This window comes from Aethina tumida, chromosome 7, assembly GCF_024364675.1.
Source record: "Aethina tumida isolate Nest 87 chromosome 7, icAetTumi1.1, whole genome shotgun sequence".
Taxonomy (NCBI): domain Eukaryota; kingdom Metazoa; phylum Arthropoda; class Insecta; order Coleoptera; family Nitidulidae; genus Aethina; species Aethina tumida.
The window spans coordinates 13,381,311-13,404,739 of NC_065441.1; the positions used below are offsets into that span (position 1 = coordinate 13,381,311).

Consider the following 23,429-nt stretch of genomic DNA (forward strand, 5'->3'; position numbering starts at 1 on the left):
AATTACAAACTTACTAAAATGTTTTAAAAATTTTGAATTACATTTTTTTACAATAATTTGTAATTAGATTGAAATTTTATTTAATTTTTGAATTGTTGAAAATTCTAATTTTTTTTCAAGGTCAACTTTAAATTTTATATAAATTTTAGTTCTTGTAAACTAAATGTTTCTTTGTATTTTCAAAAAAATGTATGTATATTTTTAAATAATTTTAAATTTTGAATAATTAAAAAAAAAAAAATAAGAATTATTATTTTAATAATTTAAAATATCTTTAAAATAATAATTAATTATAATATAATTTGAATAATATATTTATAAATTAAATGAACAAAAAGGGTTGTAGAAATTCTATTTTATTGGATTGTCGAAAATATTTAAATGATATATTTATTATTGGTTTATTAATTTGAAATATTTCTGACATTTAAATATTATTTAGAGACATATTTTTTGAAACCATTATATTAATTATCAATTAAATTAAAATGTTTGAAAATTTTCATTTTATATACATTTTAATTATTAAATTCACTTGAAAAGCTTTCAGTTGATATAGTTTAATTAATTTTCATATGAAAAATATTTTCAAAAGGTTTTTTATTCGGAATTATGATTAATTAAAAAGTTTTAAGCACAAACAGCAATTTAAATATAAAATTTAACAAATTTAAAATAATTTCTGAATAATATTTATTAAATTAAATAAAAAAGACTGAAAACTGAAATAACGGCTAGGTACCCAGAAGGATTATGCGAATTAAACTCTCGTTTCCAGGAAGTTATTTTTTTTAATTAAAAAAATATTTTAGCATAAAATCCGCAGTGACCTATTTTAATAAACAATTCAGTTTAGAGGTTTTCAGTTACGAGTTCATTAGTGTTATAAATTTTACCTCAAATAATTTTCCTAATTAAAAAAAAAATTGGCGGGGGAGCTTTGTTGAGCCCACAAAACCCACAAAACTGTTGAAATTCATGAAAAATTAAGTTAACTTTGCCTCAATAACTGATACATAAGTATTTAAAGACGTAAACATTTTCTTCAAAGGAATTATTGTTAATTTTATTTTTGAGGGTTTTTTCGTCCTTGAAAGGAACATGATTTCCTTAAATATTTATCTGTCAAAAGACGCCGTTTGTGTAATAAATGCCACACGAAAAAAATCCGTAATTAAATAGAAAACAGACTGTTAAATACGACCCTGAAAAGCCGATTCGCATAAAACTTTCCACATCACATTATCTCAATTTCCATTTCTCGTATTCCTCCTTTTTTGATTGCGAGAAAAAACTTTACGTTTTCCCCGATACGCCGTCCGTAAACAAAAATTAAATTGTCTCGTTCCCCCGAATCTGGAACGGCCTCCGCGGCAAACTCCGGAGGGAATATTTCAATATTGCGCCTAGGACTTTTACTCATATTTCAGCCGGTGTTTAACCGCGTTTCAAACGCAGGATTGCCAGAAAAAAAATAAATAAATAAGCCGAGCTCTCAAAGGATGCGGTCGGTGTGGGTATAATTTAAATTAGATTTGAGATCCGGAATCACGGGAGTGATCGTCGCATGTTTAATTAGAGACGATTCGCACTCCCGGAACGGATTAACAAACACGATTCGCCCGCAAACACGTGTAATGCACTTCGACATGTTTGCCCTCCAGTCAACAATAAATTAATTAAATCCACATCTCGCGTCGTACTTGCGATGCACTTGGAAACTCCACGACCGATTTCGTCGACACGGTCGACGTTGGCAACAAGTTTTACGTGACGCAGTTCTCGTATCGTTCCGCGGATATTGACCGAATTTCCAGGAAAAAAAGCCGCATTGCAATCTCTCTCCGTCCGCAATAATATAAAACGAATGTATCGGGAGATGGGTGGATAACCGGGGCTTTGTTCCGACGAACGGGAGTTTCGGGAGAGAAGGAAAAAAAAAAACAACAACGTGGCGGTGTGAAAATGAGGCAACTGGACCGTTTTTAAAGGCGTCGAAGTTTTGTAGTTTGTTTTGGATCGGTTTTACTAGAGCGTTGCCAGGAATGGGTTTTTTTTCCTGGTAATTTATGAGGCGATTAATTTATTCACTGCTAGAAATTAAATAATATTCCCCCCGGTTAATTCAGACAACTTATTTTATCGCAATAAAGTAGTTAATGAGTTTACAAGTTTGTTATATGTTGTTTTAATGTAAAAATACTAATTGTAGTTTTATTTTTCAGGTGAGTTCCATTAATCGAGAGATTTTTTGCGGTAAGATTTCACGTGTGTTAAAACATTTTTTTTACTTAAAAAATGTACATAAATATAAATGTTTACAAAATCAAAAATTATAATTTCCTAAAGATTACATATCAAATATGAAATATTAAAATAACATTTAGATAAAATTATATCACCACAAAGTTACAAGAATTGATAGGCACTAAAATATTTTGTTCGCTATTATAATTTGATAATTATTATATTTAATATGTACAATTAATTATTCCTTTCTAAATGTAAAATTTATAGTTCATTGAATTTAAATACAAACAAATTTTAAAATACTTTAATAATTTGAAATGATATAATAATATGAAGTTAAAATAATTAATACAACATTAAAATAATGTTTAAACAAATATTGTTTACCATAAAATTTAATAATTATGAGAATAAATATGCACAATTAAATATTTCTTTTTAAATCTGAAGATTTTCAGTTGTGGGTTGAAAATGTGAATTGCATACAAATATTTTTATATTTATCTTAGTTAATACTAATATAAATTTTAAAATAATTTCAACAAATATTATTTTAGCATAAAATGACAAAATTGACAGAATGGAATGTGTTTATAATTATGGTCACTAATGTGTATTAATCCCTTTTAAATTTAAAATTTATAGTTGAATAAGTTTAAAATGTGTACATACAAATTTTAAAATGCATTATTTTTATATTTATCTTAAATTTCACAATAAAATATTGATATGAATTTAAAGATAACTTCATCAAAAATTATTTTAACATATGTTAAAATTACAACAATTTACAGATTAGAATATTTTTGCTGCTATAAATTTTATAAATATGCCAACTAATGTGTAAAGAGGATTACATCTTTTTAAATTTAAATTTTATGGTTCAATAAGTTTAAAATATGAAGTATATAAAATTCTAAATTGCATTATTTTTAGATTTATCTAATAATAATATTCATTTAATAATAATATATTGAAATAATTTGAAAGTAAATTCAACAAAAATTATTTTATCATAAAATTACAAAAATTAACAGATTAGAATATGTTTGTTAGTTCATAAATATGGCTATTAATGTGTACATTGGATTATTTCTTTTTAAACTTAAAATTTATACATCAGTAAGTTTAAAATATGAAGTACATATAGATTATAAAATGTATTATTTTTAGATTTTATCTTAAATTTAATAATAATATATTGATATGAATCTGAAAATAACTTCAAACAAAAATTATTTCACCATAAAATTACAAAATTAGAATATTTTATATTTTAATATGCATTATTTTTAGATTTATCTTAAGTTTAATAAAATAATAATAAGAAATTAGAAAATATTTTTGTTGTCACGTACAAATTTTAAAATATAATACATTTATATTTATCTTAAATTTAATAGTATATTAATATGAAATATTAAAATAACATTTAGATAAAAATTTTACACCATAAAATTACAAGAACTGATAGAGACTTTAAAATAATTTCGATTGCTACAATTTTTTATAATTATGATAATTAATAAGAGCAATTAATTATTTCTATCTAAACGTAAATTATTCTTGAATGAGTATAAAACATTTTAAAATACATTATTTTTATACTATTAATCTAATATTTGATAATAATTCTAAACCTTGACGTGTTATCACACATTTAACACACAAAATCGCAACAGCTGACCAACCTAGCGAATATTGACCCGCAGTCCCTCCTTCACGTTACAACGACGACGACGATAAAATCGAGATTAATTAAAAGTGCAAACGCGTCGCGAACCAGCAATCGAACCGCGGGTTTCAAAACAACGATAGTCCGTCTGACCGATACGGAATTAAAACAGGCTCGCCGTCGCGACGCCCTGTCGTCGTTTCCGCGGAAACTTCGACGTAGTCCGAACAAAGAACAATTTCACGCGGCAAACGATGGACAGAAATTCATTCCGCACGGACGCGGGTGATTAGTCTTTTGATGTTGTTTTTTATTTCATTCCTGTCTATCCTGGTGATACAAAGAGGATTTGAATTGCTTTTTACATTTGGACAATTTCGTTTTATCCTTGATTTGTTTGATGAATATGGAGGATAATATAATTATTATTGATTTTCTGTTAAATTGTGCTGTATTAAATTATTTGAAATTGGTTTTAAAAGAGAAGAAAATAATGTTAATGCAATTTATTATTATTATATAATATTGCAATCTTCAATTTCTTCATTCTAAGTGAAAGGTATTTATACCCAGTTACGGTTAATTCAAAAAACAAACACCATCACACATGATCTTCGACATCCTGATGAAGTAATTTAAGATTTCAGTCTAATTTCTTCTTAACAAACTGAGTGGTACTGATATTTAATTATATTTTCCTCACTCTGAAGAAGTAATTTAAGATTGCACTTCAATTTCTTCTTAAGAAACTGAGTGGTACTGATATTTAATTATATTTTCCACACTCTGAAGAAGTAATTTAAGACTGCAGTTCAATTTCTTCTTAACCAACTGAGTGGTACTGATATTTAATTATATTTTCCACACTGACGAAGTACTTTAAGATTGCAGTTGAATTTCTTCTTAACAAACTGAGTGACACTGATATTAAATTATATTTTTCCCACACTGAAGAAGTAATTTGATTTCTTTTTAACAAACTGGGTGAGACTGATGTTCAATTATATTTTCCATACTTTGAAGAAGTAATTTAAGATTGCTGTTCAATTTCCTCTTACAAACAGTAGTATTGATGCCCAATTGTATATTTTCCATACACTGAAGAAGTAACAACTTAAGTTTTGCCGTTTCTTCTCTCTAACAGAATGGCACCGGAACCCAGTTACATTTAATCCCAAAAACAAACCCATACCGTCACACATGATCTTCCACACCCCAAAATCAAAATGCCTTCAACCGCCACGAAGCTTAGAGAACATGGTGGCCATGTTTAATCACGACCGCTTAAAACCCAGTACCTGTAATTTGATGAATCCGATTATTGAAACGTCAAAATGACTTGCGATTCAGCACAGGACCGAACAAGAATGGAGTATCTCGAAACATTACTAATTCTGTCGGTATTTACGACTGTTCGAGGGAAATTTGCCTGTCCTTTTTTTCGACTACCTGAAAAGTCCTGGCACCAAGTGCTCAATTGCCTGGTGGCCGTTGAGTAGTTCGGTTCTGTTGCCTTGTTGTGTGTGTGTGTGTGTGATACACGTTTTTCCTTCTGCTTGAATGTAACTGTAAGTAGTTGTGTTTGTGATAAAAGATTATTTAATGGAGCTGCTTCGGTTAATTTAAGTTTAATTAAATAATGTCGGGATATCAAACTTGATTAATGTTCGTGAAGTTTACGTTAACAATTAGCTGGTAATTTTATTAGTAACCTCATACTTTAGTGCTGATATTTGTTTTATGTTTTTGTCTTCATTCTCTTTGTAGAACGTTGTGGAATATACATTTTTTAAAAGTAGAAGCTCTGAACAAAGACTCCGATCAGTTCTTAAGGGAAGGTCCACGTTTCGGCGATAATATCATTAATCAAACCCTAAAATAATTTTTACCTGTGGTAATCGTAAATTTGTCAGGTTGGCTACTAAGGTTTTCGTCCCTTTTGCTTTCGTGCTAAGGGTAACGTTCAGTCCACCCCTCTTTCAGACTGGGTATCTTGCATATTGTTCTCGTGCATTAATATAATACTGCTAAGTTTAAATTAATTCTATTCAGGGAACAAGGGAAGAAAATTGTATTCCTTAATATATCCCGGAATATAAATTGAGGCAACTTCGCTGCTCATTTGTTAATTTTATGGTAAACAATGTTTGTAGACGACCATTATCAAATTACGACAACTTCTTCCCCGAAACTTGGTTGTTCATCAATAATTAAATGCTTAATAAACCATAATTTCACAATTTGTTTCAAACAACTAATTACTAACAACTTGTGACTCATAATAATAGCCAAATTAAACTGATGTGTTAGTACGGTACTTTTGTAGCGTTCGCTTTATAAATAGCGATATTGATTTGGGTTTCTCAGCTTTTTGCTGTCAATCGTATCGGGCCTAATGAAGCGCATTCAAAGGGGATTCCCCCGAATGTCTTCTTCGAGCTTCCGCATAGGATTTAATAAAACACGCCTGATTCAGCATGAATATTTCATTTATTATAAGCCATTCCTAAATTATATCATTAAGTTGTATGCCGTGCACGAACTCCATAAATATTGTTCAGCGTGAACGTTCCACGTGTACGTTTAACGAGCATAAGAATTGCCTTCTTTAAACCTAAACACGGGCACAATATTGCAAACATTCGTCGACAATAATTATTATCGTTCGCCCGTACATTTTTGTCTTATCTGAAACGGGGAAAACTGCGACAGGACGGGGAAAAGTTTCCACCCTTCTCCCGGTGATTTTATTAAGAGTCGGGCCTACGAACCCTCCGCATACATTTTTTTCTCCCTTCGCTCTCTTTTGCCTCCTTCCCCGTGATACAGCCAGGACCGCTCGATAACACCCAAACAAAGATTCCCATCAGAAAAATACCAGTTCGTCGCAGGAACTGTCGACTGAAATTAATTCGAAACCGAAACGGAACGCTTCCGCTCGCCATAGCAGAAAATTCAATATTATAATACATATGGGACGCAGACGGACTAAATATAGAAAATATCGAGAGGGCTTTTTTCCCATTCGGATACGTTGTTTGCGCACGTTGTAATTCGCTACACGGCAAATTGCATTGGCGGGGAAAATCGCAGAAAATATCCAAACATAAAGGAGCAATTTGCGTGGGCCAAGCGCTAACACGTGTTGTTTTCCTTGCTGGAATGAAAAACACTCTTAAATCTGGTAACATATTGTTTGCTTATGTATGAGCGATGGAGCAATTCAGGAAAGAGCTGTGTGGGAAATCGAAGATTGTAGTAGATATGAGGACAAAACTTAAATTGAATATATCCCATTTTATATGACAATAGATGTAATTTAACATATTATAGAAAGAAACGTTTTAGTGTTAGCTGTTTAGGCACACTCTTCGATATCATTTCTTTTTGTTCCTTTCCAAGCTGACCAATTGTACGTATTTCAGGGTTTTTCATGTTCTTTGTTTTCTCTAATTAAGTGTCTTCTTCCTCAACACATACACTTTCTCCTTAATTTAAATAACTTCTCAATTTCTTTGTTTTTCTTGCTCTTTTATTTTGTATTTCAAGGTCATCCACATTCTTTGTTTTAATAATTTTGTGATATTGAATGGCCCCTTACTCAATTTAAATAAGTTCTCAATTTCATTTTTTGCTATTTTATTTTATATTTCAAGGTCATCCAGATTCTGTGTTTTGATAATTTTGTCATATTGATTGGCGTCTTCCTCAAAAGAAACATTCTCTTCTCTTTCTTTCAATCTTAAGACAATATTAGTTCAAGGAAAGTTGTAAGTTGTTTTAATTTTTAGATTAGTTGAGCAAATTATAAGTTTTTGAAGTGTGTATGTAAACTGTTAATTTTGTTAATTTCACCTTGAGTCTAAAATTGTTTGGATTACTTTTGAGTTTGTTTTGCATATATATTTATATAATTTTCTTCTTGATATTTACTTGAACGTGAATCAGTGTTTTATCATCTTATTATCTTATAAAAGTGTCAGTGTTGGTATCATCCTCAAGTCACTCCACAAAAAAATGATGATTGCTTGTTTACAATCGTTCCGGTTGCTCACGCAAAGATAAGACATTGTGCGCACTCGGCCTTTTTCAATCGGCCTCAAATTGTACGTTCGGTGGCCGCATCCACCCCATGAATCGCGGGGTAGTCGTTGCCCCCGTGCGTTCAGTCGATTTGTTGTGGCTGGGCTTAGTCGGGGGGTGTCGGAGCGTCGGGACGCGCGACCTGTTGGGGACGAGGGTCGTCCGCCGAAAATAAAATCATAGACGTTAGTCTGGAACTCGAAGGGGAAGCCGCGGGGGAGGACGCCACGCCGCACAAACACACTCACATGCTCACTCGCACACCGGGAGAGAGAGTCGGCCGTCGGCGGAGGCACCTTGTTGCAGCAATAATTCAAGTCGGCGGACGTCGACGGTCGGGGGGTGTTGTGCAACCCTCCGCCAGTTGCCAGGGCAACGAGTGTCCTCCCCCCCCCGGGTCGCCATCACATCGATCGTCTCCCCCTTTGGCGGTTCCCTCGCCCCTCGTGTCCCGTTCGCGTCCCAATCTCCACCAGACACCGGCGGCGTTCTCTCGGCGTGGAGCGCCCATGGCGGTGGCGGCGGCGACGGCCTCCCTTCCAGCGAGAGGTTATCGTGTTGTTGATTAATTGTTTTCGAAAATAGCAGCATTGTTAGGTGTGACATTTTGTCACCGAATTATCTCTTAATGTGAACGTGTGAACTTGGAATTTTTCTAACATTAATAACAGATTAAGAAGTTTTATCTCTGCCACCAACATTTGTGATAATCTTAAATTCTGCTAACACTTACCTGTCGTTATCTTCTTAATTGATTTGTTAGTCAACAACACATTTTAGTAGTTTAAAACTTACTTTTGTTATAACATGTGAAAGTCTAAACTATATTTATAGTACTCTTTCTATAATTTCATTGTTAGTTCTAATAATTCTTATAAATAATATAATACATAATATAAACTATTGTATTTAATTTCCTTCCATTTTTTTTCACGCTTTGCGTCATTATTTGGTTTATCTAAATTGTTGGTATTTCTTTTTTTCAAAATTAACTAGAAAAGATAATTCTAAAACGATTAGAAACTGAGTTTATAATCTTTTAAACATGCATGTCTCTTGATAAGTTTCGTTCAGGTTTATTTGTTGTGACCTTTATACAAATTGGTATTGCCACCAGGAAGACATTTTCTAACACGAGCGATTGAAAACGAAAAAAAACTCGCAACCTATTGAATAAAGTACGAAGGTGGTGGTTACTTCATTTATTATTTATTCGTGGCCGGTCCATTCAAGACGTCCATTTTCAGTTTGGCTTCTTCCACGCACGGCAGCGTCAATTTCTTCTCACGCATTGATATCCCCCTCACCCTAATCCCAGCCGAAACTGGCGAAAGATCGTCTATCTCTTCTCCCCCCGTGCCGTATAGATTTTGGGCGATGTACCCAACCCTCATCAACCGCATTCCCAGTCAAAACAAAACCGGTGGAATAACCCGAGCCCCAGCGAATTCAGCAGCTGCCGCCGCCACGCTGCTGCACGCCGCCGATCGGTTCGATGACCTGACGGCAGCCGCCGACGCCGCCGCCAGTTTTTCTTCCGCACACAAACACACACATACGTCGGGGCTTTTGTGTCAATCCCGGCTCGCCGTCCAGTCCCTGTCATTCAACAAGCGCCGGTAATAAATGACTGCGGTGTCGACGAAACCGCCGGATGGCGCACTTTTTTCCCTCGACCATCGGGGAGGGCTGAACGAACTGTTACCGAAGGGTTGGATCGATAAGTGCATGCGGCGTTTATCGAGACAATTACTGGTATTTGTCTGCACTGAAGACATTACTATTTAATATATTTTGAGATGGCAATTCAGACTGAATAATACATAAACTTGATTTATTTAATAAGCAATTAAGTTGGTTTTGTTTATTTTATGTCTGTTTAATTAACATCTACCCAACCATTTTCAATTATTATCAGTTGTATTAGTTATATTGATGGTGCCAGGTGGAGGAGACAATCCATTCCGCCAACGTTAATAGACTTTGTCGATAAAATGGAACAAGATAGTTTACCAGATGTAAATAATCTCTTCTAAGAAATGTGCGGGTGTTCGATGCGAAGGCTGCGTCTGACTGGAGTCGAAGGTGACGAGGGTTGTTTGAATGTCAGTCCCGGCTTCTGACAGCCATTAAACGCCTCTGCCTGAAATTTCTGTGTAAATAGCCCCCATCTCGATGCGAAACGTTCTCGCCCCGATAAGTGCGTGCGTAATTAAGAAAAATCGGGGAATTTTGTCGCCTCGCCGTTAAACTTTCCCTTCAAATGCGTGAATATCCCTAAATTACGAGGAGTTTGGATTTAATGGGGCTTGTTAAAAATGGAAGTTTGTGTTCGGACGGCGTATTGAATATGAATTTAGCATTAAACTGGATTTTAGTTTTACAAGGACACATTTAACAACGAGTTAATCCATTTATTTAATTAATATTAATGGTTATATGGAAAAGAGAGAATTAAATTAATTGTGCTTGATGTACCAGTTTATTGTTTATTGGCTTGCTATTCAGGCCTTGCACTTTAAATATTAATTAAGAGTATATCTTTACTAATAAACGAAATAATCAGTTGGTACTTATTATTTCTACAGTCAGTAAATAAGAACAATCAATTTATGTGAATTGCGTCAATGAAAGGGTATTACGTTACAGTTTCTCATATACAACAAATAAATGGTATCCTGTGTTAAGCCCACACAGTATTGAATTTAATTTCCTAGATACTGCCCGTCTGCAATTGAATTTCACTTTATTTTATTAGGCGTTGTCATCCTATCTAACGGGTTCTCTTGAATTAATCTCTTGTTTTATAACATGAAAATTAGATTATACGTAACAGTTTATATTTCAAAATTACTAATGTGTGCCTTATTATTTTTAGGGATGAAGGGTAACTGAAAATGGCCTCGCCGACACCCTCACTAGAATCACTACCGAGAGCAAATTCGATCGGATCATTCTGCGAACAAGTGGACTACCTGTCATTGTCGCCGGCCGACTCACCTTTATCGGTCAGCGGATCATCGCCTCCAGTTTCCGACTCAGTGGACAGAGACAGCGACCCGTCGGAGTTGCACTGCCAACAGTGCCGCGACCCCGTCCTCAACGCCAAGCTACTGTCCTGCTTCCATACATTCTGCAACCCCTGTTTAGAGAAGAACAAGCTCGTCTGCCCCCGCTGTAACTCAGAATCAGTGGAGGTCATACTCAACACGTTGCTGTTCAGCTCGGACTCGAGCAACACAACCAGCACAACAGTCTCCAACAACACAGTCAACGATTTCCAGCAGGCAGTGCGTTGCACCGGCTGCAAAACCAAAAAATTAGACGCCGTAGCCAGGTGTGTGGATTGTGCGAACTACCTCTGCTCCAATTGCGTGATGGCGCATCAGTTCATGCACTGCTTTGAGGGCCACCGCGTGGTCAACCTCTCCGAGATCAAGGAGGAGCCCAAGAACAACACAATCGCCAGCTTGGGCAGCATCATTCCCAACGGCAATCTGTCCAGCACCGAGAAGAACTTCATCTGCCCCAGACACAAGGCCGAACTTCTTAAGTTCTTCTGCCGCACATGTTCCGTACCTATCTGCAAGGAATGCCTCACATTGGAACATCCAGTGGGATTACACGATTACGAACACATCAACGATGCTGCGCCCAAACAAATCGAAGCTATCCAGAACGCCATTTCTGAAGCTAAGAGCAAAGCCACCGACGTGAGAAACATATTGAAGAACGTGGAGCACGTGTCCAGCAAATTGCAAGTGCAATACCACAAGGCTCAGAACGAAATCAACGATACATTCCAGTTCTACAGGTCCATGCTCGAGGAGCGCAAACAAGAGCTGCTCAAGGAGTTGGAGAGCGTGTTCTCGGCTAAACAGATCTCCCTAGGAGTGGCCACTCAGAAAGGCCAAGAGACTGTTGACCAAATTTACAAGGCCTGTGAATTTGTTGAGAGACTGAATAAATGTGCTAATGTAGTAGAAATATTAATGTTTAGAAAACTGCTGGACGCCAAACTCCAAGGCCTCCTCAACTACAACATCGATCAGAGCGTGCAGTCCGCCTGCGAACTCGAATTCGTCTCCAACTACCAAGCGATCCAAGTCGGCGTCCGAAACACCTTCGGCTACGTCCGCTCCAACTCCGAAGCAGTCGTCGGCCCCAGCAAACAACCGCCGATCGCCAGACCGACCAACGGCGGAACCAGCTCCAGCGGAAGCAGTGTCAACGGCAGTTCGGGCAGTTTGAACGGCGGCATCCCGTGCCCGTTCAGCATGAGCGGCTCCAGCCAATCCACTTCGCCATTCGAATCAAACATAATCAGCAAACGATTCAGCAGTGCCAACAGCCTGGGACCATTCTCCACGACTATTGGAGACTTGAATCTCAACACTACAATCAATCCTTATGAAAAGTGGTCGAACGGCGGAACGACGGACAGTATCTTCCAAAACGGACCCTCGGACCCGTACTCCCTCAGCAGCACAGTACCGGCCGATTCCATGCTAGACTTGCACTCTAAATTGATGTCGACTGCTATCTTCCCGCCCAAGTCGCAAATTAAACGCCAGAAGATGATTTACCATTGCAAATTTGGTGAATTTGGGGTCATGGAAGGACAATTCACCGAGCCCAGCGGTGTTGCCGTAAATGCTCAGAACGATATTATCGTAGCCGACACTAACAACCACAGAATTCAAATTTTCGACAAGGAGGGACGTTTCAAGTTCCAGTTCGGAGAATGCGGAAAACGCGACGGACAGCTGTTGTACCCCAACAGGGTTGCAGTTGTGAGAACTTCCGGCGACATAATCGTGACAGAACGTTCCCCCACACACCAGATCCAGATCTACAACCAATATGGACAATTCGTACGCAAATTTGGCGCCAACATCCTGCAACATCCCCGAGGCGTGACTGTCGACAACAAAGGCCGCATTGTGGTGGTGGAATGCAAGGTCATGAGAGTAATCATCTTCGACCAGACGGGCGCGGTGTTGCAGAAATTCGGCTGCAGCAAACACCTGGAGTTCCCCAACGGCGTCGTGGTCAATGACAAACAGGAAATCTTCATCAGCGACAATCGAGCGCACTGCGTCAAAGTTTTCAGCTACGAAGGAGTGTACTTAAGGCAGATCGGTGGCGAGGGCATCACCAACTATCCCATCGGCGTGGGCATCAACGCCAACGGCGAGATCCTCATCGCCGACAACCACAACAACTTTAACCTGACGATCTTCACGCAAGACGGCCAGCTGGTTTCTGCGTTGGAGAGCAAAGTGAAGCACGCGCAGTGCTTCGACGTGGCACTTATGGACGACGGTTCCGTGGTGTTGGCCAGCAAGGACTACCGGCTGTACATCTACCGGTACGTGCAGGTGCCCCCCATCGGCCTGTAGAAGATGTGCGAAGCCAACCTCTCGTCGAGACAGGGTCCTCAGCTAACCATTCCCAACACATTTTGTTGATGCATTTTTGAATGGAATGGTTCAAGGCTGGTCTGTTATTGTATTATTATTACTTATTTTTTTATTATACTTTGTCCAAAATTGTAACGAAAATCTGATCGTCATGGTTTTGAATTTGCCCCCCCCCCCAAGAACTCGTTTCATCACGCTTCAGCCAACGACAGGTTCGGTTTGGAGGTGTTGTGGACCGGGTTTAGCACGAACAACGGATGATCGGATTGGAGACTGACTTCCCTTCATCTTTTGGTCGTGTTCTTGATATGTTGATATTTTTAATACTATACATTGACGAAGCGTTCGAAGGCGGTCCCGACACCGCCTGCATGTTGAATGACCAAATCTATCACTATTTAAAAGTAAAAAAACAGGGATATTATATTTGATTAAATGTTTTAGCTGGTTCCGTGTACCAGCGATTTGTTAAATTGATCATCGGTTTCCAATAATTATAATATCTATTTTAATATGTGTGTATGATGTTAGTGTATGTCTTTTAGTAATAGCACCTTGTTGTTAGCGGGATGCCGCGTTGTTAGCGACCCTAGTCACCATCAAGAACTGTACTTGTAAAATTTCTCTCTCCCCTATCTTATTATTATTATTATTATATTATTACTGATACATGCGCAAACTGAACGTACAAACGACTTCCGACACTCCAACGAAACATGCCCCACATTTAGAAGAGCGTTTCGTATTGTTAATGTATACTTTTGGACTGATGAGTTTGAAATCATGGTAAACCCAACAAGAAAATTTACTTTTAAATAGTTCGCTCTGGCTTTGGTTGTGTTTAGTTGTTATTGTTGGTTGTTGTTTGACGGGTTCGTTATGTTGCGAGCATTATAAATATAATTGTAAGCGCTGTTCCATCACTCGAATGGATCTCTGTATTATATTTAAGATAACTGCATCGAGTATATGATTGAGGTGGGTGCTCGTGCCCCCTTGCGCCCCTGCCGTGTCGTCGAGACAACCAGGCTCTGACACAATCCATTATGTTTTTTTTTTAGAATTTCGACCGGCAAAATGTTATGTTAATTTTTTATGTTATTATTCACTTTATTTTTAGTAAATGCATTTTTTATTATTATATTGGTGCATGCAATATTCTTCACCATCAGTTTTTTTTTATTATTTTTTTTTAATTAGTTTTTTTAGTAGTGTGTAGTAATATATATTATTGTTTGTTGATGCTGCCGAGTTTAAGATAGATGGCGGACGGACTGCATGTGTCCGACGCCGCAAAATGGGTGCCTGTTGGTTCCCGCTCAAGACTATTTACTTAGTAGCTAGGTCCTATTCAGTTTGTTTTCGCGTGTTTGGTGGCGATCCCATTGGCGACTGGCCGGCCCGGCGTACCGAACCCATCATTAGTTAGTTTCTATTTTATTTTTAATTTAATTATGCGTTCGTGGTTCGACATTGGTGGTCGCCAATCGTCCAGTGCGACGCCGTCAGAGACGGGACAGCTGCGGAATTGCTGGCAACGCAATGCCAAAATTTTTTTAAGAACCTTGCCATCAGTACCGCAACCCCCCCACACAAAAGTACCATTTTTTCTAATAATTTATCGATTATCTTATTTTTTATTTATATTATATAGTTGTTGTTTTTTATTCGCCGCCGCCTGGTGAGTTTAATCATCGGCGGCGGCGGTTTTATATATATGGAGGTGATTACGCGATGATAACTGTTCGGAGCGTGCGAAGGTCCGGTGATCTCAAATCTCGTAAAAAAGACGCGGCGTGACAAACGAGACGTCGACGAATCTGTGATGCACCACGAATCTCCACTATTAAAATTGACCCACGGACAACTGTAATCGTCTTGCAAACAATCTGCGATTTAGTCGTCCCTCCCGCACGGCGTACTTGTGTTACTCGTCGTCTGACGACGTCCACGACTAATCAGAACTACGGCCGGACGGCGAAGGGACACCGGCGACTAAACTTAAAGCATAAGTATTTCGGTTTTAGTTATTATTTTGAACGTTTCGTTTGTTGTTCCGTGGTAAAACATACCGGCCTTCGGCGGGAACGATACTAAAGACGTGACTTAAGATGGCGCCGCCTATCCTCTTCGGGTTTGGGGCCCGACAAGTGTTATATATGTTGTTTTTAGTGTCTTGTTGAGAGTACACTCTATTTTTTCTATTGTTCCTTAGACGTCCTCGGGCCCAAAACTCGAAACAAGCGCCGACCACTGTTTTGAAACTCTTTTGTATCGTTTTATTATTATTAATACATTTGTTGTTATTATTATAATTTAATCGTAAATTTGTTCTTAAATTAAATGTACATTGTTTTGTTTTATTTGATTTTTTGTTGTAAATGCTTTTTTAATTAATAATACCATTTCTTGCAGTTTTCATTTTTTATTTTATTTATTTCACGCAGTCGATTCACGGGACTACTGGAGATTTTTCCAACCAACCACACATTCAGTTTAATCACTTTAATGTGTAACAAGCATAGAGTTGTAAAAATGTCTGGCACTCCTGTGTATCGTCTCACACTTATTGTAGTAATCACCTTCCTACCCCCAATAAATCCTAGTCCTGAGCGTATAAAAAGTCTTCGAGCACGGCAAGGTTCTGAAGCAGCCTATTTTCAACATTGTGTTCATGGAATCTACTCGATTTTTGTGCATGGCACGTTGTCCATAATTCGGGTTCACCGCAAGTATGATTTAGTAGTAGTTTTTTGTTCGGTGGACAAGTTTTGTGGAGAGCATTTCTTGGGAACACGAGTAAATTGTGTGTACAGTGTGTCGTTCTTTACTACTGTACTTTTGTACTTAGGATTTAAGCGATATATTTTTTCCTGCGGGAGCATTATGTGTGAATTTGAACAATCTTCCTGGGCCCAACTTAAAGCAAATCCTATATAGTATAGTTATATAGGCATGTGTGATTTTTTTCTTATCATAGTCATTAGTATTACTAGTAGTGTAGTATTTTTTTAAAAAGCGGTAAATTTAGTACGCGGTCAGCCCCGCAACTTGGGGCGATCAGCAATCTGAGTTTGAGCAAAAAACATTTTCGGTAAGACTGATTCAACAACACATCTATTCTGGTAACGAAATTAGTGATAAGCAAAAACCAGTTTGCCAATCTCGATTTCCCAATGGCCGATCGATGAACTAACCACACCACAAGATTGGAACAAGTCCTTGTTTGACGTACAACCAGTTACTTCAAGAGGAACTCATTGCGAAGGCAAAAAAAGAGTTGAAACCTTATGGAAGGACTTCATTTCCTCTCCTAAAGTTTGGTTCAATCTTCAAACAAACATCCACGCACACGCGCCCCTTTCGATCGCCCCCGGCAATTGAGCCTTGGTCACTCGATAAATATGTTACGTTTACCTTCATGTCAATTACATTAGGGAACATGACTCTATTTTAACTTGGAGTGAAGTGTAGATTATAGTGATTTCACTGGTTGTACCACATTTCCACCACAGTTCACTTACTCCTTTCTCCCGCCACGTGCACTTCTTCGACCCCTTGTAACACCAATAGATTACATGTTTTTCCTTTGATCGATTCTCCGAATTATTACTTGAGAGAAAGTGTAAAAAATACTAAAAATAATAAAAAGTTACGCGAGGAAACTGCACTAATATTAATACATTCCATTACTTAGGCTTAGGTTGAATATTGATATGTTCTATATATTCTAAACTTAAAGTGAATAACATTATACACATTCCATTGTTAATTTTAGTTGTTTGTTTACAATAAATTTTATAAGCGTGCAGTTCTCTCGAAACTTATCCTACTCCCGTATTGTTGTTACTAACTCGGTTTCTTGCAGAACCGGGCCTTCTCACACTTCGAAACATTCCAATCTGCACAATTTCTTGTTATTGGCTGCATGAGTTGTTACAGAAATGAATTTTATTTTATATACCTTTTTGCTCATGTAGTTTGTTGTTGTGCACTGTTATTAAAAACGCGTATTGCCGCAAGTCCACTTTCTTAATAATAAAGTATAAAAAATTAAAAGCACATTTCTACTACGGTGTCGCGCTTGTCAGAACCCTCTGGGTCATCCGGCGTCAGAACAACTAGCCCAACAGGGGCGCCTTGCTTTGACATTGGATGACCCCTCTTAACAGACTGTGATTTTTGGAAATGCCTTTCCCAATCTCCCAACGTTATCACTTTGCTCATGCCCAAGAGAAAAATGTAACTTTCCACAAAAAGTAATTTACACGACGCCACCACGACATCCGTGCATCGCCCAGTTGATCTGCCATTGAATTGTTAATATCTTAGAGGTCCAAAACTGTTTTGACTTGTTGAAGGACTACTTTGCAACAACTACAGACTCCCAACTAGTACATAAAAATTGCAGTCTTAAATCGATCGAGGATAGTTAGTTCAAATTAGTCTTCCAAATTTGATGCCATTAAATTCAGTAGTGCCCCCAACGTTGTTGTGAAATAGTACTCATAAACCAAATTCACGTTAAAGTTAATTGCCAAATATAACATTGTTGTGATTGAAAATTTTATTGATGCACTGATGGCCGAGGCGTCGTCCCTTGTATTTAAACAGTGCGAATCTTCCAGTCGCAGCTTCCGACCCGAAGCTGGAACCGGAACATTAGATTTTTCCGAGACTAAAATGCGATCTTCCACCCATTTTGGTGAAGCGAGAACACCAATAAAATGTAAATGTGCGTGTACTGTATTAAAAACGGGCTGGTCTCAACACTGATAGCCTGGATCAGAACTGTTTTGATTTCGGTTGTCGGTCTTGGCGAATCGGGTCCACTTACTGTATTGACTGTACTAAATACACCAATATTATATTCTCCCTTGCTTTGTTGGCTGGATTCAGCGCCAAATAGCGCCACCGACCAAAAAAAAAATCGCTGCTTACTAAACATTGTATTCTAGTCTAGTCGTTTTATATCAAATAATTATATAATGTATTTTTATGTGCTTTGTACGTCCTATTATGGTTGTCAAAAAAAAATCGGAGAGAAGTGAAGAGCTCTCTTTGAAGTATAAGTAGTGTTTAGTAGATATTTGTTAGGACTGATCGAGTTTATCAACACATTATGAATATACGAAAAAAAAAAATTAACATATATTAAGTGTTTTTTCTTGTTGTGAGGCCGCACAATCCATTCGGGGGGCCCACGAATAGTGTTTTCGGCTGTTGGAGTCCGAGTCTCTTAAACAAACTATGCAGGATGCCGGCGAATTGTTAACGTTCAATAGGATAATGTTTACTGAATGATCCGGAGCTCCCACAGTCACGCGGGCCCTCACATTTTGGACACATGCCACCTTTAGCATAGCCGCTTTGTCCGTCAAGGTTCCTGCCATAGGTCGCACAGACAATTCTATATTTGATAGCAATAGTATTTACATGTTTTTCTGTGTGTTAGTAGATTGCCGCATACAATTTAACGCCGCCAATTCACCTTCATCTGAACCAATGGTATAGAGGGGGATTAGTTGGAGTGTCCTGCTCCCAATGGAGGTTGGCCGTAAAGACTTGTGCCAAATAGTTTCTTTAGAACTAATTTGAACTGTACTTATGTCTTCTTAATGTAGAATTTGTTGTTAAATCATTCAAATTAACCGTATACCATTTACATGAACGACTTTTAAATAATTAGTGTGTATTGTTTACCAAATTGTTAACAATTAATGTTTTTTACAAAATTGTTGTTTGCATTGACAATCAATGTTGTTAGAATTGCGAGCCAGTAGAGGTCGCAGCAGTGTTGTCTAAAAACAAGTTTTTCTAAAAATTGTTGACGAAACATGTTATATAAGGATAAGCTTGTTAAGTTTTTTACACGGAAAACACAACTTGACGGTCTGATTAATGTTAAGCGTAAAACCGGCCAACCGACAGGACACGACCAACGCACCACCCCCCGATCGCCAGGGAGATTTGGCGGTGAATTGGCGGCGATGTGTGGTGCATTTAGCTGAAACTATTTTAAACACATATCGGGCTGAACTAAACAAGTCAGCCCCAATCCGAGATTGCGTCGCGGGCGTCTCTAAGCAGATGGCGCCGCGGCGATCCCGATAATGTGCTTCTCTTCCGCCGAAACGCCGCCACAGCTTGCTTTTTATTGTACGTGTGTTTCGCGTTCCAGAGGCGTTGACAATCCGAAAAAAAAGGGGGGAGGGGTTAGTGACGATGGGATTCCCCGAAGCCGGGTGCAAGATCGATTCTCATATCAAAAACACTTGCCGATAAGACTGCTGTCTCAATACTTGCACCCCCGACGTTAGTTTTTGTTTGGAGTTAACGAAACCAGATTTGTTTTGTACAGATACGTGGGACCAACATTCAAAACGCTTGTACGATTCTGTTTCGGTTTTGGACTGACGCAAATTCATTTTTCGACGGTGGTCTTGCGCCCGGAGTGGGGCTTGGGGGTGTTTTCTTTCTTCTGAAGTGATCACGCCTTTGTGTATTTCCTTTTTGTATGTGTTAGCAGCATGGCTTTTGCCCAGCGTCTGTATAAATATTGGAAATTAGTAGTTAGGAAACGCGCATTTTTGTCGCCTAAACGGTAAACTGTTCGTGGAATTCTGAGGTGACACCAGTAACGGGCAGATAATCGGATGGGTTTCGCGAACTGTTTACGATTTTTCATTTGAATCTCTTCTCTCTGAACTGTAAGACTGATGTGTTGTAGTAGGTATTGTAACTTATTGATTATATTTTCCAAAATTTTTGAATCGAGGCAATATCGTGAGTAATACATAATATATTTTTGAGCTGTTTGTTGGCACGTACGCGTATTTTGGGCGTCGTGACGAAATGTTATTTGAGCCGGCGTCCACCGGTTACTGTTGGCCTATAGTACTTGTCTTTTGTGAGCCCCGACTGGAAATACATTTTTTGCCGTGCTTATTGACAGATTGCAATCGTAAAAATTGTATTTTCTTGTGGTTCCGTTGTCTCAGCATGCGCCGCTCTGTGTAAAAGTGCACCTCACAAGTTAACAATTGCGGCAGTGGACAATAAAAGAAGTTACTCCACCTGTTTGCAACTTACTCTATTCCAAAGTATTTTCAAAACTGTTGTTAATCAAAATGTTATTATAAGATATTGAAGTGATGTCTTTTTCGATTCAAGTTTTTTTGTGAACTAGATATTTTCTTACAGATAATTTATTTTGTATATGATCGTTATTACTATGTGTGTGCATGTCACTCAATTATTAATTATGGAGCACATTATCTGGCTAGCATTTCATGTATACACTGTTGGTACTGTTACGAGAATTTCTTGATATGTTGTAATGAAAAAAAAAATGTATTTTTAAAAAATTCCAAAAAAATGTTTCTCGAACCGTTTTTTCTATGGTTGCTACTTGATTCGAGCGACTATTTTCCCGCCAGAGGAGATATTGTACATGCACGATAATGATAATTAGGCCCAACCGAACCCACAGATGCCAAAACACTTTTTTGGGAATTGTTGGATTTATAAGTGAGAGAAATAAAATGAAACGTCGTTCCCACATCAATCTCCTACTTGCGGTACTCTAGTCATTTTCGTTTATTATTTAAGTTTTAGTTTTATTCGCCAGTTTCCATCCTAATTGAATGATTGTTGTTAAAAATAAGTGTGCCTAGTCAGTAGAGATTCGGGTCAAAAAAAAAAAATGTAAAATGTACGGTTGAAATAACCTGTCGAGGTTCATTTCCATGGAAATGAAACGGACATTTTAAACTAGGGAACGTCTTCACTGGTCCTGAATTTACAATAATTCCCAGGACTGACTGACGTTCCGACACTGTGTCTCTGACCACCTCGTTATAAAATTGAATTTTATATCTATTTATTTATTATTATTTATTAATTAGTATTTTTAATATCTTATTAAGTACAACATTTGATGATTAAGTCATATCAGTTTGTTATAAGCGTGTAATTATTGCAGTGGTGTATCTATAATAAAGCATTATGTTTGCTTGAAATTGCTTATTTCATTAACCCACTAACAAAATATCCTAACCCCTTCTTTTTTGCTTTACTAATGTTTACTAAATTATACTAACAACTCTTTCTACTGTGATATATGTACTTATGAAATTGAGAGAGAAAAGGTAAGTATATCAATTTTGTATTATATTAAAAAAATTATTTTATCATTACGAAATATACTTCTAATATTTTTACAACAATTTTATTATTATTGATTTTTCTTTGATAATTATTCGATGAAATTTTATTATCAGACATTTTTCACTGAATATAATTAATTACCTCCCCTTGCCTTATAAATATTGGACCCTTCTCAATCAGTCAAAATGCGAAATTATCAAATAACTCATTGAATTAAGCTGACACCATCCATTCTGAGTTAATAATAGTTATCTTTATTATTGGAGTCCTTCGTCTTTCAGCATCCTTTTATCTATTCGTCCCATCTTCTATGTGCCTTTTGTGTGAAACAAAAGGAGCACATTTGAAATGTTTAGTTGTCTATTGTTTGATTTTTAGCGGAATATAAGGGTAGTAAAGTGGATAGAATAAATGATATTCCAATGTCTATATAATATTTACATCAATGTTATTGTTTCTTAAACTAACAAATTAAATATGTCTAATGACTAACTAACTGTTATACCATATACGGTAGTGACCAAAAAATGGCACAAAAAATAAAGAATTTAATTTAAACTTTGTCTAGTTAGTTTAAAAAACACATTTCAATATTGTATACATTTGCCTTTTTTGTCATATTAATAGTAATAATTCATTCTTAGTAGGATTTATATTATTTTATTGAATAACACTTTTAGAGGGAAGAAAGAAACATTATATTCTAGAGAAATAATAATTAACATAAAGTATAACATAAATATTTAGTTAAAAACTTAAGTTATATTAATTATCCTCCAGAATTTTGACGAAAAGTACTTTGGAGTGATGAAAGTAAACAATACATTCATCATTCTCCAGAAAATGATTGGACATTAAATACACCATAAAAACTTTGGAATACGGTGGAGAAAACATTATTGCTTTTCTTGACAAGGTAAAGACCATTACAGAAATGGATCAACTGTATAAAGATGAGCCCAAAGTATCAAACTGATTAAAAGATATTGAGGTTCTCGGCCAGCACAAAGTCCGGATCTAAATCTAAATGAAAGCATATGAAGTCCTGATTAAAACACTATAAATTTAAATTATGATTATTAATGGACAAAATATTAATAATTTTTATTTAAGTTATCTATATTTTTATAATTTATTTTAAATACTAAATTCACAATAATTTCAGAACCAGTGGATATCAAAAATGGTGAATGCGCCAGTTTTTTTAAATATTAACTATTTTAATTAAGTAAGCTTATGGACAATTATAACTTTGTATTTGAAAAAATACATTAACAAATCTTTACCCATCTGAAAAAGAATTGATTATTTCTAAATTAACTTAAACGTATGACGTTAATGTATAATAAATATTTATTATATTAAATCTAAAGACGACGCGAGGAGTAAATATTTTATTTTTTGAAGGTTGAGTGAATTTATTATCATATTTTATCAAAAGCTTGGGTAATTTCCAGAAGCTTTAGATGCGTAGAGTGTTTCCATAATATTTAATATTATGTTCAGTGGTTAAAACTTCCCTTCCTCATTCTCTTTATTAAATCTTTTATGAGACAGAAATTTGGTTTATAGAAATTGATAATTCACCATTTTACCTTACAATCTAGCCCACAATGCAGATTATTTTACTTTATGCTCCCTTCAACACAAAGAATTGGGTTAAAAGCACGTCCCAACAATAACATAAAAACAAACACGTTTTACTTTTGAAGCACGTAAAGCAGCTACGAGCGAAGGAAAAACGGCTTGCAGTCTACTTCTGTAAATCTGGCCTCCACTTAACAGGCGTCCTCTTAAAATATTAATCCGCCACTTAAGTTAATTCGTGG

The 23,429-nt window shown here is 36.6% G+C and overlaps 1 protein-coding gene across 4 annotated transcripts in view; it reads left to right on the plus strand.

Moving 5' to 3' along the window:
- The window catches only part of LOC109594976 (brain tumor protein), a 115,873-nt gene extending 100,021 nt beyond the window's left edge, over positions 1-15,852 (plus strand). For 3 of the 4 annotated variants that reach the window (XM_020010248.2, XM_020010249.2, XM_020010247.2), the window contains exon 2: positions 10,887-15,852. In XM_020010248.2, the coding sequence (XP_019865807.1) occupies positions 10,906-13,410 (2,505 nt within the window). In that variant the 5' untranslated portion in view covers positions 10,887-10,905 and the 3' untranslated portion in view covers positions 13,411-15,852. Of the gene's footprint in view, positions 1-2,225; positions 2,257-10,886 lie in introns of all 4 variants that reach the window. The other variant, XM_020010246.2, reaches the window with a different exon arrangement.
- Positions 15,853-23,429: the final 7,577 nt, after the last annotated feature.